The sequence below is a fragment of the Somniosus microcephalus genome, chromosome 12, assembly GCF_052327205.1.
Source record: "Somniosus microcephalus isolate GS21.2 chromosome 12, FLI_Smic_1.0, whole genome shotgun sequence".
Lineage (NCBI taxonomy): Eukaryota > Metazoa > Chordata > Chondrichthyes > Squaliformes > Somniosidae > Somniosus > Somniosus microcephalus.
The window spans coordinates 135,539,101-135,558,795 of NC_140998.1; the positions used below are offsets into that span (position 1 = coordinate 135,539,101).

The following is a 19,695-nucleotide window of genomic DNA, read 5'->3' on the forward strand; positions in this document are numbered from 1 at the left end:
CGTAGAGCTGTATATAGCTGTATGTATAAGACTACACTACCCAGCTGTATGTATTTTAAGACTACATTACCCATGAGGCACTAGGCTACCCACAAGGCAGCAGTCAAGATGGAAGCCTCTACAGATACTACCTAGTCCACATGTGCTCAATAAAGTAACTAGCAAAAGCTAGCTGTGTTCATAATAAGAATGTCCAATACTGATGGACACAAGCCAACTCTTCTGTCACTTTTTGGTAAAATGCAAGTTCAGGCCTGGTATCGAGAAGGATTTCTTCACACAAGGATTAATATCTGGAATGGTCTTCTGAAAGGATAGGGGAGTTGATTAAGGAACGGATGCTATGATGGGAGGATCGTAGATTTTTAAGGAAGGATGAACTGGATGGTCCAAATGGCCTCCCTGCAATGTACTTCCCTTTGTGACTTGTCATTCTATCTGTTTCCTTTGTGCCATATGAATTTTGATAGTTGGGGAGCAATTTGAGGTGAATTAAGAATGTCACATGAAATTAAGACATTAATTTAATGTTTTACAGTTTAAGTATGTCTGCTTTAATCACACGTTCCCAATGTGTCAAATCAGTGTCAACGCAAACACATTACAAGATCCTGAGCATAACATTCAGCAGATTATTTGGCAATGGTTAAAGCTGACCAAAGAACTCAATTATGAAACAATGGATGGGATGCTAAATGTCAGACATGTCAGCTCAGCTTCTCCCTGCGTTTCATGAGGATGTTTCTATCCCATTATATTGGAAGATCCCAACTTCATGGAATACTGTGCCACTGGGTGCTGCCACTGAGTTCTCTCTTTACTTATTGTATTTGGCATAAACTGTTTTGGACGTACAATATTTTGCACAGCTGTTTCTTTGCAGAGTTCAAACATGTAGACTAAAATATTACTTCATATTTTTTTCCATTTCTCTTCATCGACAGATTTTATAGTATCCGCTTTCTATAACTAATATTAAATGTCCACGGTAATCCTATTGTGTATCTAAAGTAGATGAATGCACTCTGTTTAATACACGAAATATAGTGGGAGTTAATACTTTAAAGGGGGTGTTTTGTGCATAGACTTGCTATCTGGACTGGGACAGAAGGACTAATGGTATTGCACTAGCTTCAAGCAACAGGTTTGTACAGAGCCACACGGAAGCTCTGTAAAATGCTTGGATGCATTGGGTGATTTTATTTTATTGTTCCGCAATGTTCTACCATTTAAAATGCAGGTAGATTTTCCCTGCAGTATGCAGAGTGTATCCTCTTAAAGACCTTGGAGTGGCACATTGTGGCACATTGTATTCCGGTGTACGTACCCTTAGCCCTTTCGTGGTCCCATCAAGCTGCTACAGTTGTGCAAGACTGCCAGGGATTTCCCCTCTTCTAAAATGAGCGCAGTCTTTATGCTTGGGGTGGGAGAACAGGCATGAATAGGTTTCTTGCAATGATTGTGTTTCATGACCCAGTGACTAGTTGTGATACAATTTATACTATTGTGTCCGTGTTCTTACAAACCTTTTTAAGGTTGCATCCCACGTGCAATCCAGTTTATTTTATAAACTGTATTTTGGACCTCTTATCCCAATTCTCATTTTTCCTTCGTTTTCTTCCTTGTGACCAATATTCCTTTAAAACCAGTGCCATTCACAGCAGGAGTTTGAAATCTGTAAACATCACAAAAATAAACAAGAATTACACAGCACAGAAGGAGGCCATTCGGCCCATCGTGCCTGTGCCAGCCCTTTGAAAGAGCGATCCAATTAGTCACACTCCCCCGCTCTTTCCCCATAGCTCTGCAATTTTTTATTTTTCAAGTATTTATCCAATTCCCTTTTGAAAGTTATTATTGAATCTACTTCCACCACCCTTTCAGGCAGAGCATTCCAGACCATAGAGCTTGCTGCATAGAAAAAATTCTCATCATCTCTCTGGTCCCTTTGCTGATTACCTTAAAACTGTGTTCTCTGGTTACTGACCCTTCTGCCAGTGGCAACAGTTTCTCCCCATCTACTCTATCAAAACACTTCATAATTTTGAGCACCTCTATTAAATATCCTTGATCTTCTCCGCTCTAAGGAGAACAACCCCAGCTTCTCTAGTCTCTCCACATAACTGAAGTCCCTATTTATAAAAATGTTAAGATGAACCGACAGAAACCCCCCACAGTATTCGTGCATGACGCACAGATTTACTTTAATAACAGAAATTATTGTTTTTTTTTTGTTTCACAGCTGCTTATTGTTGGTGGATCCTTTGGTCTCCGTGAATTTACGCAAGTTCGCTATGATGTCCAAAAAGTGAAGAGAAAGGTAAGCAATAGAGGAATCTGCAGGCAATTCATAGCTTTAATCTGCTGTATAGCACGTTACTCTGAAACTTGCCTTGCAAAATGATCAGCCTTATCAGCTGAAATCTATTCTACAGCTAACCCTTTCTATTTTAACTCTGCTGCAGTTTGCATTATTTTCACTGTCTTGTTTGATGTCCAGCATTTGCACTGTTGCAGAATGTCACTGAGGAACATTTTGCATAACTTGGCTTCTGTCGCGTGTAGTAATTGTTGAAGTGGTTCTGTTAATGATGCCGTGGTATAACACATTATTAAATCGATAACATTGTTAATCCAGGAAATGGAAATCATTTTTGAAGCAGAGTTGGTCCTATATGTACAGTTCTTTTTCAAATGGCTGAATGAGCTATGCATGGCACAGTGGACATAGACACTCTCCCCTTCCCCCCAACTCTAACTTTCTTATGCTTGACATGTTGGTAATTATCTGACGTAATGGAGCTATAAGTCTTAAACAGGTTACCATGTGTATTTTTCTTTCCACTTTCTCCCTGCCTCTCCTGAAGGTGCTTCTCTTTCTGGTATTTTGTCCAGGAGGCCATTTGTCAGTGAGAGCCAGGGCACTGAGTGTCAGCAGGCTATTCAACTATAGAGGGAATCACAGCTGCGCTTGATGCTTTCCTCACCCACTGTCCATGCACATGCATTTTCCAGTCGCTGGATAGTGATCGGAAGCTGTATTTTCCTTTTTAAAAGGCCCATGAGCCCTCTCTTGGTGGGATCAAGCCTGTCTGTTTAATTTTTGATAGTTTGGTTGTCTTGCACTCAAGATAGTAAGTTAAAGGGGGGGGGGATTCTTTCACTAATCTACATTTCATTTTATTTTGGTTGCATCTTCGTGTGGGTGAGAGATATTAGATCTGACAGGTTTATGTTCTTCACAGCTACCTGATCATGAGCAGAGAAGGCTCTTTCTCTCAAAGCAGTAAATCTTCATCTAATCAGTATTTCATCTCCATCATCACATTTACAGCAATGGCATTGAAAGATTTTAGGATGTGGTATAAGGGAAAATATTTAACCTGGTTTCCTAGTGCAGGCAAGGGCTAGGGGCTGTCCTAGAAATTCAAGTGGTGCAAATGTCTCCCGAGCATATGTTAAATTTAATCCTACTTCAGGTTTCAAGTAACACGTATACCCTGACTCGAGTGGAAATGGCAAGTTGAGGAAGTGTGAAGTCTTTGCAGTTTGCACATTGTGCTGGTGCATCTTTTTTAGGCAGTGAACTATTTTTGTTCAGTATTTTGAAGCAAGTTTCAGTGGGTGCATTTGGAAATCCGATAATTCAGCTGCTCGAACTCCAAATTGATATTGTACATCTGCAATCACTGGGGGAGCAGATGTAAACTGGAAGCCATAGACATGCTACTGTGTTTGTGATGGTTTTAATTGCTGGCAAGGTAGGCACGTTGGCATAGTGGTTAGCACTGTTGCCTCACAGCGCCAGGGACCCGGGTTCAAATCCGGCCTCGGGTGACTGTCTGTGTGGAGTTTGCACATTCTCCCCGTGTTTGCGTGGGTTTCCTCCGGGTGCTCCGGTTTCCTCCCACAGTCCAAAGATGTGTGGGTTAGGTTGATTGGCCATGATAAAAATGGACCCTTAGTGTTAGGGGGGATTAAATACGTGGGGTTACGGGGATAGGGCTTGGGTGGGATGGCTGTCGGTGTAGGGACCGGGTGCTAGGGTTTGGATGATCAGCCATGATCTCGTTGAATGGCAGAGCAGGCTCGAAGGGCCGAATGGCCTACTCCTGCTCCTATCTTCTATGTTTCTATGTATATAACACGAGGACTGTGACCTGGCTCCCAAGTGCTGAGATGCCTGGCCACTCATGCGATCCCTCCAGCTGGCCATCCCATTAGGAGAGAGGTTCTTCACTTTGAATACCTACAGAGGGAACTCCTTACTGCACCAATGTGATATTTCTGTTTTGTGTACCAGCCATCCTGTGGACATTCTTATGACATTACTGATTTAGTGCCAATCTTTGCCAAATAAATTCAGCTTTATGTTGTGGACTAATCCTCACGGGAAAGTGATGACACTTGCTTTTTAGCAATGCTAATCTTAGCTGACTGCATTGCAAAATTTTACTAAAGACATAAATCTTTCTGCTGCAGGTGTTTCCAAAATCTCAGCAAATTTCAGCACCCATGGCAATTGTTCTGGGTTTTCATTGCTTGGTAGCATTTGATTCATGTCTTTGAGTACAAATCTTGATCTCTGTGCTATTAATTTGCTATAATAGAAGTGTTGGAGTATTCCAGCTGTATGTAAGTGCTTCCAATGCAATCCTGGGCAAGTCCAATAGCAAATTCACATTTCGTGCTTGCATTTTTCTGAAGGGAATAAGGCGGAGGAGGAGAGTCACCGCACCATTTGTTCTTTAGATAAGACATTAAATCAAGGTCTCCCTTGTCTGTTCTGGTGGCTCAGGTGGATGTTAAATATTGCATGACTGTATTTGAAGAGGAGCAGGGTGTTTGCCTGACAACTTTTTGACCAAGCTTTTAGTAGCCTCTCTGTACCATGCCTCAACACCTGCTCCTTTATCTATTCCTACTTTCATTTTATCTTCTCCCTCTGTAAAGTGCCTCGGGATAATTGGGGCAGTTGTACCAATTGGTGAGGATTCAGAGCCAGGACAAGGGAAAGAGACACGAGAGGAGAGAAACTGAACACCATCAAACAATGACTGGATAAACTCATCAAAGAATATTAATTAATTGCAATCATACTTCATCGATTTGTAGAATTTATTCAAGAGGCTATTTAGTGAAGCAGTGAACTATTGAGTAAACACCAGTTTCTGCCCAAATTACATGGAATGCTTAACACACTAACTTTATAATTGACGATAATGGAAACGGAAAATGGTTAACGCTTTTTGGCCGATTTAAACGTGGACGTCTTAAATAATGGGGACTATATTAATGGTGTATCAACCACTATACCTTTTAGGCCTTATGCCCCTGTCCTCACTGTTGCCCTTTATCATCTTCATGTTGTGCTTACCATGGTCAGCATGTTAGCTTCATATCGGTAAGAAAATATTTTTATTAGTTGGTATTTAAAAGCAAATCTTTGCATAACTAATCTCACTAGATTTCAAAAAGTAGTTCATTAAGTGAAGTGCCTTCAGACATTTTGATGTAAAAAGTGCTAAATGAGTGTAATTATTATAATAATATGGTTGATGCTTTGCGCTGCATTTGATTTTTGTAATCAGGAGTCTTGTATCTCATTTTCCAAGTGCAGATTTACAGTCCAGTGTCACTTGGATTTTGTGTAACCATTTTGTCGCTACCTCAAAAGAATTTTTGCCATCAGTATGAAACCTATGGTTGGTTCAGTAAGTGAATTGTGTCGAGCTCCCTTATATTCACTTCTCTAAATCTAATTTGCTATGTAATCCACACTGATGTCTTCTGGGATTTAGGGCCTATTATTATGTCTTTCACTGTAGCTGCCCTGACAATTGCAGCACTTGAAATGAAACTCATGGATGCGTTCTACTGCTGTGTAATATGCAGACCATTGAATTACTGAGAGATCTCTTGCTCAGAGGATGAATGTTGTAGTTGTTGAATTGACTATTACAATGACCATCCAATACAACAGGAAAAGCTGTGTTGGAGAATCTAGTGTACTTGATACCACTGAAACCGTGAGTCTTTCATTTCTAATTTTAGTATTACAGTATGCTTATAACTATGTAATATACCATTGGATTATAGGGCAGTTTGTAAATCTTTTCAGTATCATGCTGTAATCGTCTTGCACCTTCACTTGAATCTTCAAATAAATTAAGCAAAGTGAATTTGCGTTCCTTCATACTGTACATAAATGAGCTTTTCAATACCTGTACCGAGTTTAGAACTTTCCTATTCAGTCACACATCTGGAAACTCGCATGCTGATTTCCCAACCCTGATCTTCAGTGTGAGAATGCACAGTTAATCACATCAGTCCTGCTTTGCATAGTTGTGTATTCTGAACTTTCTATTGCACAGAGATTTTGTGGAGTAAAAAAAATATATGATCGTATTGACATGCATTTGTTGTACTCTGTTATTTGTGATGCTCAGATCTGCAATCTGCTGTGCTAAGGAACAAGACATGAAGTGCAGAGTTTTCAGATAATTCAAACTGTTATTAGTCAGCAGCAGATGGTTTGTTGGCAAGATTTAAAACCCAGATGTAGTGGAACAGCTGGAACTAAGGAATCTTTAATAGTGCTTAGCCATCAGGAATTTTTGTTTGGGGCAGGCGAGGTTACAGAGATTTCTGCTACAGGGATGTTTGAAGGAGGGGTGGGTTCATTGGCTTTCCCTAATACCCAAAGCTGAGAAATTGTGACTGCAACTTTGCCCCATCACACAGCAGACAGTCCATGGCCTAAATGATTTTACAGGTGATTGCAAATAAATAAGATCCCAGAGGTAACTGAAGAGATCGATATCTTGCAAAATTAGCCCTGGTGGGTGTTGAGAACCCAAAGACTGCAAGAAAGATGTGTTAATAGACTAGATGATTTAGCCATGGTCTAATCATGGTTTCAGCAATCTTGGTTCAGCAAGTGCTTGTTGACTATGGATTAGAACTTCTGCATTCAGGTTCCAGATGACGCAAGCTTTCTAACTCCGTTTCCAAGTTAGAGAACAGTACAAAACCAGATGTCGCGCCACATGGACAGGTGGGAGAACTATTTGGATTGAGTGTTCTGCTACAGTCTAATAAATTTTATATATTTTTTTTTAACCTGCATCCCTACCAGTTCTCCCACTAAGTTGTGTAAGCTATGCGTATATTCTATGGTGTTGCTCACAGTAAGTTGGAGGATGCACTGCCTTATAAGGACAGACTCCATATCCCATGCAATGCAGGAGGTTTTCTGCTCCCACGATGAAGCTACTAGTGCCATGAGTTGAAGCGTTGAAGAAAATACTAGGGGCGGTCAGAGTTTAATTGCTCTTGAGGTTGCTGAACCCTGGCTTTAATCTCTTCATTGTGAATGGTAAGCTAAGTCATAGGTTAGACATTGTGGCCTCAAATTTCCTGGAAAATTTGAGGAAATTTGTGCGTAACTGATTTACATCGGTTTTACGATGAAACATTGCTATACGCAAATTTTCTCGATTGTTTGCACCCCTTTCACGATACGTCCGTCAAAACCCTCTGTCGACACTGCATCCTTGCCCCCATGCAAAATACCAGCTCACATGGGCTTCCTAAGCTTATGCGAGTAACATGCTAGCGTAAACCCACGGCCAAAAATTCAGGCGCAGCACAGCTCAGTCACCTGATATCAATTTCATTCGATTCTATGTTTGAAATTTTCTTACTAGGACCTGCACTATACCCAACCAAAGTGCTGTGAGTCTCGGTGCACCCAAAATTTTTCATAACCCTGCTTCCCCTCTTTCCCGCCCCCTTACCTGTTCAGAACGACAAAGCAGCCTTCCCAATGGGCGTACCCTTTCTGCATAATGAAGAAGAGGGGATGCAAAGGCAAGAGGCTCTTCAAGTGAGGTACCATAGCAGAAGACCGCAGCCCATTTGCTATATTCCCTACTAGTGGTGCTGCACTTTTTAAAAAAATTTATATTCGTTTATGGGATGTGGGTGTCGCTGGCAAGGCCAGCAGTTACTGTCCTTGAGAAGGTGGTGGTGAGTCGCCTTCTTGAACCGCTGCAGTCCGTGTGGTGAAGCTGATGGGAAGGGAGTTCCAGGATTTTGACCCAGCGAGGATGAAGGATCGGTGATATATTTCCAAGTCAGGATGGTGTGTGACTTGGAGGGGAACTTGGAGGTGGTGGTATTCCCATGCGCCTGCTGCCCTTGTCCTTCTAGGTGGTAGAGGCCGTGGGTTTGGGAGGTGCTGCCAAAGAAACCTTGACAAGCTGCTGCAGTGAACCTTGTAGATGGTACACACTGCAGCCACGGTATGCCGGTGGTGGAGGGAGTGAATGTTTAAGGTGGTGGATGGGGTGCCAATCAAGTGGGTTGCTTTGTCCTGGATGGTGTTGAGCTTCTTGAGTGTTGTTGGAGCTGCATTCATCCAGGCAAGTGGAGAGTATTCCATCACACTCCTTACTTGTACCTTGTAGATGGTGGAAAGGCTTTGGGGAGTCGGGAGGTGAGACACTCGCCACAGAATACCTAGCCTCTGACCTGCTCTTGTTGCCACAGTATTTATGTGGCTGATCCAGTTAAGTTTCTGGTCAGTGGTGACCCTTACGGTATTGATGTGGCGCGAATGTTACCTGCCACTTATCAGCCCAAGCCTGACTGTCGTCCAGGTCTTGTTGCATGCGGGCACGGACTGCTTCATTATCTGAGGAGTTGTGAATGGCTCTGTACACTGTGCGGTCATCAGTGAACATCCCCATTTCTGACCTTATGTTGGAGGGAAGGTCATTGATGAAGCAGCTGAAGATGGTTGGGCCTAGGACACTGCCCTGAGGAACTTCTGCAGCAATGTCCTGGGGCTGTGATGCTTGACCTTCAACTACCACAGCCATCTTCCTTTGTGCTAGGTATGACTCCAGCCAGTGGAGAGTTTTCCCCCTGATTCCCATTGACTTCAGTTTTACTAGGGATGCTATTCAGCTTTACGGTGCACTGGGAGTGCACGGGCCCAGGGCCTGGCCTGGCCGTACTGGGAGCGTGAGGGTCTGGTGTCCGGCTGCACTGGGAGCGCGCGGGTCCGGTGCCCGGCCGCACTGGGAGCGCGCGGGTCCGGTGCCCGGCCGCACTGGGAGCGCGCGGGTCCGGTGTCCGGCTGCACTGGGAGCGCGCTGGAAGGGGCAAATTGAATAAAAGTTTCTAAGTGATCAGCCCACTCTCTGAAATGTTTAATGCTTGATTTCTGAGAAAGAATGTAAATTAGTGTTTTCAAACGCAAGCCTTTGACTTAGTGGTTGTATTTCCGTCTATGTGTAGTGTTCAAGTCCCGGCGAGTGGAGGTACCATAGGGTTCTGGCTCTATATTGTGGATTGCCATCCAGTGTATTGTGGCGGTGGGCGCCCATCAAACCCTCCCACTGTATAGGGCTAACCACCCTGTCTGCTGGTATAAAGGTGGTTGTGGCCATCGAAGGAGCGTTGACGTCACGGCCTGTTAGACTGTTCAATCACCTTGCAAACCCTTCCACTGCTTCGCACTATTCTCTCCAAGGGAAGGGTGTGAAGATATGCAAAACAAACAATAAATATATATATATAATGTGTGTGTTTATGTTTGTAAAATGTGAGAAGTCACACAACACCAGGTTATAGTCCAACAGCTTTATTTGAAATCACAAGCTTTCGGAGCGCTGCTCCTTCGTCAGGTGACTTCACTTGTGATTTCAAATAAAGCTGTTGGACTATAACCTGCTGTTGTGTGACTTCTCACATTTGTCCACCCCAGTCCAACACCGGCATCTCCACATCATTTATGTTTGTAATCTTTGAGTCTAGTGAATTCGCTGTGGAAGAAAAAGATTAGCAGACAAAAGCTCTTGCAAAAAGCAGGTTGAGCAATTTTGCCCAATTGGTCACCTTCTTAAAAATTGCCTCTGACTGAATTGCAATGAATACATTTGCATATATGCAATCAGCTAGAAGTAATTTGCATTGATTTGGAAAAGCATTGCTTTAAGATATTTGAGTGCTACATATCTTCTCACACACTTCAGATCAAACATTTTTATAAAGAAGCAATCGCTCATGCTGGTTTCTTCTGAAAGAGGACATGTAAAACCAGGTTATATTAGTGGAAGGCCAAATACGCTTGGGCATCACTGTGTTAACTGGGAATGCTCAAGTGTGTTCAGACTTCTAGAAATCTTTTGACAAGGTTCATAAAAATCTGCTACATAAGCTCAAAGCAGTCGGAATTCAATGTAAAAATCTGTAAATGGATAAGGAATTGGAGCTACTTGTTGAGTGGGAGGAGAAAGTATTGAGTGAAGTACTTCACGGCATAGTGCTAGAAGCACTACTGTTTCTAATTTTATATCAACAAGCTGAACTCCATCCTCCATAAACTTGCGCTCATCCAAAATTGCAGCAGCATCCTAACTTTTACCACGCCCCATTCACCAATCACCCCTGTGCTCGCTGACCAATCAGCCCTGTGCTCCCAGTCCACCAATGGCTCAGATTTAAAATTCTTCTCCTTGTGTTCAAATCACTCCATGGCCTCTCCCCTCCCTACCTCTGTAACCTCCACCAGCTCTACAACCCTCCGAGAAGTCTCCATCCCTCCAATTCTGGCCTCTTGTGCATCCCTGACTTCCTTCACCCCATCATTGGCAGCTGTGTCTTCAGCTGTCTAGGCTCTAGTCTCTGGAAATCCCTTCCTAAACATCTCCAACTCTCTTTCTCCATCTTTTAAGATGCTCCTTAAATCTACTTCGCCGTTTGTCCTGATGTCTCCTTTAGCTCAGTGTCAATGTTTTTTGTTTGATAACGCTCCTGTGAAGTGCCTTGGGACATTTACTATGGTAAAGGTGCTATATAAATGCAAGTTGTTGTTGAATGTATATTATATATAATATTTTGTTTATATATGTATATTTTTATATGTACAGAGATCATTAAAATGTCATGAACAAGTACAGAAAATAATTTAAAAGACTAATGGAATGCAGGCATTTATATCTAGAGGACTAGAATACAAGGGGGTAGAAGTTATACTACAGCTATACAAAACCCTGGTTAGACCACACCTGGAGTACGGTGAGCAGTTCTGGGCACCACACCTTGGGAAGGATATACAGTATTGGGCTTGGAGGGAGTGCAGCATAGATTTACCAGAATGATACCTGGACTCCAAGGGTTAAGTTACGAGACGAGATTACACAAATTAGGGTTGTATTCCCTAGAATTTAGAAGGTTAAGGGATGATCTGATCAAAGTTTTCAAAATATTAAGGGGAACAGCTAGGTAGATAGAGAGAAACTATTTCCTGGGGATTCTAGGACTGGAGTCATCATAGTCTAAAAACTAGAGCGAGACCTTTCAAGAATGAAATTAGGAAATACTTTTACACACAAAGGGTGGTAGAAGTTTGGATCTCTCTTCCGCAAACGGCAATTGATGCTAGATCAGTTGTTAATTTTAAGTCGGAGATTGATAGCTTTTTGTTAACCAAAGGTATTAAGGGATATGAGCCAAAGGTGGGTATATTGAGTTAGGTCGCAGATCAGCCATGATCTCATTGGCTTGAGGGGCTCAATGTCCTACTCCTGTTCCTATGTTCCTAGAATGAATGAGGTAGTGCGGTTGAAGACTTTCAAAAGGCGTTTGATAAAGTACCACGATAGATTTTTTTACCAAACTTGAAGCTCATGGGGTAAAGGAGGCCGTGGCAACGTGAATACAAAATTGGCTAAGAGACAGAAAGCAGTGGTGAACAGTTGATTATCAGACTGGATGGAAGTATACAGTGGTGCACTCCAGGGATCGGTATTAGGACCACAGCTCTTTTTGATATATATTAGTGACCGGGACTTGGGTATCCAGTGTATAATTTCAAAGTTTGCAGATGACACGAAACTCTGAAATGTAGTAAAGTGAGGTGGATTGTAACAGACTTCAGGAGGACATGGACAGACTGGTGAAATGAGTAAACACATGGCAGGTGCAATTTAATGCAGAGAAGTGTGAAGTGATGCAGTTTGGGAGGAAGAATGAGGAGAGGCAATATAAACTAAATGATATAATTTTAAAGGGGTGCAGCAATAGAAAGACCTCGGGGTATACGTACACAAATCTTTGAAGGTTGCAGGACAAGTTAAGAAGGCTGTTAAAAAAACATACAAGATCCTTAGCTTTATAAACAGAGGCATAGACTACAGAATCAAGAAGATTATGCTGAAGCTTTATAAATTGCTGGTCAGGCCCCAGCTGGAGTATTGTGTCCAATTTTGGGCACCACGCCTCAGTAAAGTTGTCAATACTTTAGAGTGTGCAAAGGAGATTTACTAGAATGGTGCCAGGGTTGAGAGACTTTAATTACGTGCGTGGATTCTTTAGCGCTGTCAAGACCATCTACATCCCAAGCACCCAAAGTCCTACCCCACTGTGGACCAAGGACAGAGAGGCAGTCAGTGCCCACTGGAAGGAGCACTTCGAAGACCTCCTTAACCGAGACTCTGTCTTCGACGCGAGTGTCCTCAACTCCATCCTGCAGCATGTTACCCGCCGCCATCTCAGCACAACCCCAGCCCGGCATGAGGTTGAAAAGGGCATCCGACAACTGAAGAACAAGAAGACCTCAGGAGCAGATGGAATCCCCGCCGAGGCACTAAAGCATGGCGGAGAAGCACTACTGGTACGAATTCATGAACTCATTTCTCTTATCTGGAAGGAGGAGAGCATGCCAGGGGATCTCGGAGACGCTGTAATTGTGACCATCTTCAAGAAAGGTGACAAGTTCAATTGTGGTAATTACAGAGGAGTTTCCCTGCTGTCTGCCACAGGGAAAGTCATCGCAAGAATCCTCCTCAATCACCTTCTCCCAGTGGCCAAAGAGCTCCTCCCAGAGTCGCAATACTGTTCCGCCCACTAAGGGGCACAATGGACATGATCTTCACCGCGCGTCAATTACAAGAGAAATGCAGGGAACAGCACCAACAGTTATACATGGCCTTCTTTGATCTCACAAAGGCTTTCGATACTGTCAACCGTGAGGGATTATGGAGTGTCCTCAAATTCGGCTGCCCTGAAAAGTTTGTCGCCATCCTCCGCCTGCTTCACGTCAACATGCAAGCACTGATTGTGACCAACAGTTTCACCACAGACCCAATTCACGTACGAACTGGGGTCAAGCAAGGCTGTGTCATTGCACCAACGCTCTTCTCGATCTTCTTTGTTGCAGTGCTCCATCTCGCCCTCAGTTAGCTGGAGTGGAGCTAATTTACAGAACAAACGGGAAACTGTTCAATCTCCGTCGCCTCCAGTCCAGATCCAAGGTCGTCCCATACTCTGTCGTCGAATTACAGTATGCAGACGACGCTTGTGTCTGCGCTCATTTGGAGGCCGAACTCCAAACCATCGTCAACACCTTCACTGAAGTGTACGAGAGCATAGGCTTCACACTAAACATTCGTAAGACAAAGGTCCTCTACCAACCTGCCCCCGCCACACAGTACTGCCCCCCGATTTATCAAAATCAACGACAAGACCTCGGACAACGTGGACCACTTTCCATACCTCGGGAGCCTACTGTCAACAAGGGCAGATGTCGATGTCGAAGTCCAACACCGCCTTCAGTGTGCCAGTGCAGCCTTCGGTCGCCTGAGGAAGAGAGTGTTTGAAGACCAGGACCTCAAACCCGGCACTAAGCTCATGGTCTACAGAGCAGCAGTGATACCCGCCCTGCTGTATGCCTCAGAAACATGGACCATGTACAGCAGGCACCTCAAAGCACTGGAGAGGTACCACCAACGCTGCCTCAGCAAGATCCTGCAAATCCATTGGCAGGATAGGCGCACCAACATCAGTGTTCTCACTCAGGCCAACATCCTCCGCATCGAAGCTTTGACCACGCTCGATCAGCTCCGATGGACGGGTCACATCGTCCACATGCCCGATACGAGACTCCCAAAACAAGCGCTCTACTCGGAGCTCCGACATGGCAAGAGAGCCCCAGGTGGGCAGAGGAAATGCTTCAAGGACACCCTCAAAACCTCCTTGGGGGAAAAAGTGCAACATCCCCACTGACACCTGGGAATCCCTGGCCCAAGACCGCACAAAGTGGAGGAGAAGCATCCGGGAAAGCGCCGAATACCTCGAGTCTCTTCGCCGGGAGCAAGCGCAAGGATCGCACGTCAACGCAAGCACCCCACTCACCCGTCCCTTCAACCACCGTCTGCCCACATGTGACAGAGATTGTAGGTCCTGCATTGGACTAATCAGTCACCTGAGAACTCATTTTTAATGTGGAAGCAAGTCCTCCTCGGTTCCGAGCGACTGCCTAAGAAGAGGAGAGACTGGAAAAGCTGGAGGAGTTCTCCTTAGAGCAGAGAAGGTTAAGGTGAGATTTAATAGAGGTGTTCAAAATCATGAAGGATTTTGATAGAGTAAATAGGGAGAAACTGTTTCCACTGGCAGGAGGGTCAGTAACCAGAGGACACGGATTTAAGGTAATTGGCAAAAGAACCAGAGGCGAGATGAGAATTCTTTTTACACAACAATTTGTTATGATCTGGAATGCACGGCCTAAAACTGAATTGGATAAATGCATGAAGGGAAAACATTTGTACTGTTATGGGGAAAGGGCAGGAAAGTGGGACCAATTGAATAGCTCTTTCAAAGAGTCGGCAGAGGCACGATGGGCTGAATGGCCTCCTTCTGTGCTGTATGATTCTAAGAGTCACTTTTGGAGGAGAGTCATGCAGCTGATCCACAGCACCAGGAGGGTAGATTAGAGAAACTGGGGTCTCAAAAAAAAAAAAAAAAAAGCTAACTGGGGGAAGGGGAGAATCTGAAAAAAGTATGTAGGATAATAAGCGGTCCAGAATATGTAAACCTGGAACATTGGCTCAAGGTAAACCAAGAGAAAGAGATTCAGATTTAAGACTGATATCATGAATTTCTTTACACCAAGAGTAAGCAACACTTGCAATATACTTCCAGGAAAGTGTAGTGGAGGTGAAAACCTTAGACATTCAAGAGTCTATTGGATCTATCATTGACCCCCTCCTATTTCTCGTCTACATGTTGCCCCTTGGCGGCATCATCCGAAAGCACAGCGTCAGTTTCCACATGTACGCTGACGACACCAGCTCTACCTCACCACCACTTCTCTCGACCCCTCCATGGTCTCTAAATTGTCCGACTGCTTGTCTGACATCCAGTTCTGGATGAACAGAAATTTTCTCCAATTAAATATTGGGAAGACTGAAGCCATTGTTTTTGATCCCCACCACAAACTCCGTTCCCTAGCTACTGTTTCCATCCCTCTCCCTAACATCTGTATGAGGCTGCACCACACTGTTTGCAACCTTGGTGTCATATTTGACCCTGAAATAAGCTTCTGACCACACATCCGCAGCATAACAAAGACCGCCTATTTCCACCTCCGTAACATCGCCCGTCTCTGCCCTTGCCTCAGCTCATCCACTGTTAAAACCCTCATCCATGCCTTTGTTACCTCTAGACTTGACTATTCCAACGCACTCCTGGCTGGCCTCTCACATTCTACCCTATGTAAACTTGAAGTAATCCAAAACTCAGCTGCCCGTGTCCTAACTCGCACCAAGTCCCGTTCACCCATCACCCCTGTGCTCGCTGACCTGCATTGGCTCCCGGTTAAACAACCCCTCGATTTTAAAATTCTCATCCTTGTTTTCAAATCCCTCCATGGCCTTGCCCCTCCCTATCTCTCTAACCTCTTTCAGCCCCACAACCCCCCGAGATATCTGCGCTCCTCTAATTCTGCCCTTTTGAGCATCCCTGATTATAATCGCTCAGCCATTGGTGGCCGTGCCTTCTGTTGCCTAAGCCCTAATCTCTGGAATTCCCTGCCTAAACCTCTCCGCCTCTACCTCGCTTTCCTCCTTTAAGATGCTCCTTAAAACCTACCTCTTTGACCAATTTTTGGTCACCTGCCCTAATTTACCCTTATGTGAATCGGTGTCAAATTTTTTGTCTTATAATACTCCTGTGAAGCGCCTTGGGATGTTTTCCTACGTTAAAGGTGCTATATAAATACAAGTTGTTGTTGGATGCGAAATTGGGGGTGCGGGGGAGTTAGAGAATCTCGAGGTTTGTCTTTTTTGGATGGTTGAAGTTAAAATGGCTTTCCTCATCCGAGGCCTGAACCAGGAATTTAACAGCATCTGATAATCTGCAAACCTCCTTCACCAACAATTAATTTCAGGTTTCTCTTATTTACGGCAATTAGACTTAGTGGCATGAAAGGGACTGGGCAAATTAAATGTAGCTATTCTTTAGCAGCAGTATGATACAGTATGCATTATATGTCACATCATTATAAAACAGTGCATCTTCAAACTTACCATGAGCAACACTAAGGAACATTTCCTAGTTATCTGGGGGGAAAAAAGTTCTATAATTCATTTTTTGCACAAAATATTGTACAATATTTTTCTGAAGTTGCTGCAGTACAAAGCGGACACACGGTGAGTATCAAGTGGTCTCTACTGCTTTCAAAATATGGACAGTCTTTCTATTGGTCTTACAATTAAATGTTAAAACATTTTTTCAAATATGAAATGTGTAAAAGAAAATCTGTACGAGTTTCCCCCTGAAATGTTGTGCTGTATTTCCCAGAGTTAAAAGATTTCATATTGATAATGTTTATTTGACTTCATTCATCATGAGACTGAAAAAAACTTTTTTTTACAAATTTATTGCAGGCAGGTATTTTCAACCTAAAATCTGGCCTGCTCCTAAAGAAAGGTTACAAAAGTGGCAGATTGCATTGCAAATTGTTACCCATTCAGCAATAGTGGGAGAAAATGTGCCACGTAGTCAAACACAAATACACCAGTTTAAAATTAAAGTGAAACCATGTGTGACTATCTATAACAGGGCATTAAGGATATAATTCAAAGCCAGTGCATTGCACAGATGCAACAAATGTAGCATACAATTCTGCATCTCTAAGTGTTTACAGTTGATTTTCCAGACTACATTGACTCCTCCATCCCTCTTCTCTCCCCTCCTTTTTAAAAAAAAAAAAAAAAACAACCTGTGAAGTATTAGCTTGGCTCAATTGGTATATTTTGGATCAGAAGGTTGTGGCTGTGAGCCTCACTCCAAGACGAGAGCTCGTATAGACTGACACTTCAGTGCAGCACTGAGGGAGTGCTCTATTGTTGGAAGTTCTTCTGCCCAATGAGATATAAAACGGGTCCAGTCTACCTGTTTCAGAGGTTCAGGTGGATGTTAAAGATCCCATTGTCATATTCAAAGGGCAGGGAGTTTTCCGTTTCAACATTCCTCTCTAAACTAAGCCACACTCAAAAACAAAGTGTTCTTACTGTTGTTTCTGATGTGTTGCTTCTTTAGAATGGCTGTTGCTTGTATCTCCATAGCAATCATTGCATTAAAAAAGAATTGATCTCCTGTGTACAAAGTCAAAATTATGAAAATGTCTCAAACATGTGAAGCTGGAGGCACATCTTGGGTTCCACTCTTTTGTCCTCATTATTAACCTTTCATCATATTTGTGCTGTCTCTGTCAAGTGTAACTTGTCAGCTGCATAAAGTTTATTAGAAGACAAATGTTTATATGTAGGTGCAATGGAGGCAGTAATTCATTGGAGGGATTCTAATGACATTCAACTGCATCAGCTTCTTTGAAGTTTTATAATGCTTTTAGAACTGTTCCCATGTAACTTTCTGCTAATCATGTTTTCCCCTCTATTTGACACATACTGAATATAAGAACATTATATTTGCCAGTCTTTCCCCTTTTCCCTCCTTAGCCCAGGGACACCGAAGCCAATAGTTGTTCCATCACCATTGCTCCTGCTGGAATCAGCTTGGATCCGAGATCCAATCCGAGAGTTCACTGGCCTGCATGCCACATGCAGCCTCGGGGAGGGGAGTTTAATGCAAAAGCGGTATGTTTTGTATACAGTTTGTTGTGTGCGGCGCTAAACCTCGAATCAAAACACAAGTTTTGTGCAATAAATTTAATTCACTCCACGTGATGGCAAGAAACGGCTGAGTGCGCTGGATACACCAAAGGCTATGGGCCCCAACAACATCCCAGCTATCGTGCTGAAGACTTGTGCTCCAGAACTAGCCATGCCTGTAGCCAAGCTGCTCCAGTACAGCTACAACACTGGCATCTATCCGACAATGTGGAAAACTGCCCAGATATGTCCTGTCCTGTCAAAACGCAGGACAAATCCAATCTGGCCAATTATCGCCCATCAGTCTACTCTCAATCATCAGCAAAGTGATGGAAGGTGTCATCGACACTGCTATCAAGCGGCACTTACTCGCCAATAACCTGCTCACTGATGCCTAGTTTGGGTTCCGCCAAGACCACTTGGCTCCCGACTTCATTACAGCCTTGGTCCAAACATGGACAAAGGAGCTGAATTCCAGAGGTGAGGTGAGAGTGACTGCCCTTGACATCAAGGCAGCATTTGACCAGGTGTGGCATCAAGGAGCCCTAGTAAAACTGAAGTCAATGGGAATCAGGGGGAAAACTCCCCACTGGCTGGAGTCATACCGAGCACAAAGGAAGATGGGTGTAGAGGTTGAAGGTCAATCATCACAGCCCCAGGACATCGCTGCAGGAGGGCCTCGGGGCAGTGTCCTAGGCCCAACCATCTTCAGCTGCTTCATCGGTGATGTGGTGTATGTAACCTGTTCCACCTTAAGGTGGAACAGGCTTAAGTTCTCTTAAGAGATGTACTACTTTCTCTGGCTGCTGTATATGTAACGTCGGTGGTGACCACACCGGTATATAGGCACTGTGTAGTAATATTGTATTCAGTATAGTCCCGACCTCCAACCAGTAAAGACCTGTTCAATTTACTCTTGTAGTCTGTGTAGTAATTATCACTATAACACACAGACTTAACAGGTGACCTTCCCTCCAACATAAGGTCAGAAATGGGGATGTTCGCTGATGACTGCACAGTGTTCAGCGCCATTCACAACTCCTCAGATAATGAAGCAGTCCATGCCCGCATGCAACAAGACCTGGTTGACGTTCAGGCTTGGGCTGTTAAATGGCAGGTAACATTTGCGCTACAGAAGTGCCAGGCAATGACTATCTCCAACAAGCGAGAGTCTAACAACTGCCCCTTGACATTCAACGGCATTACCATCACCAAATCTCCCACCATCAACATCCTGGGAGTCACCATTGACCAGAAACTTAACTGGGCCAGCCACATAAATACTGTGGCAACAAGAGCAGGTCAGAGGCTGGGTATTCTGTGGCGAGTGTCTCGCCTTCTGACTCCCCAAAGCCTTTCCACCATCTACAAGGCACAAGTAAGGAGTGTGATGGAATACGCTCCACTTTGCCTGGATGAGTGCAGTTCCAACAACACTCAAGAAGCTTGTCATCATCCAGGACAAAGCAGCCCGCTTGATTGGCACCCCATCCACCACCTTAAACATTCACTCCCTCCACCACCGGCGTACCGTGGCTGCAGTGTGTACCATCTACAAGATGCACTGCAGCAACTCGCCAAGGCTTCTTCGACAGCACCTCCCAAACCCGTAACTTCTTCCACCTAGGACAATGGCAGCAGGCGCATGGGAACACCACCAGCTCCAGTCACATACCATCCTGACTTAGAAGTATATCGCTGCTCCTTCATCGTCCCTGGGTCAAAATCCTGG

At 43.9% G+C, this 19,695-nt stretch overlaps 1 protein-coding gene across 2 annotated transcripts in view; it reads left to right on the forward strand.

Moving 5' to 3' along the window:
• The window catches only part of cox16 (cytochrome c oxidase assembly factor COX16), an 80,818-nt gene that overhangs the window by 33,386 nt on the left and 27,737 nt on the right, over nt 1-19,695 (forward strand). For both annotated transcript variants that reach the window (XM_086003605.1, XM_086003606.1), the window contains exon 2: nt 2,243-2,320. In XM_086003605.1, coding sequence (XP_085859731.1) covers nt 2,243-2,320 — 78 coding nt within the window. The remainder of the gene's footprint in view (nt 1-2,242; nt 2,321-19,695) is intronic.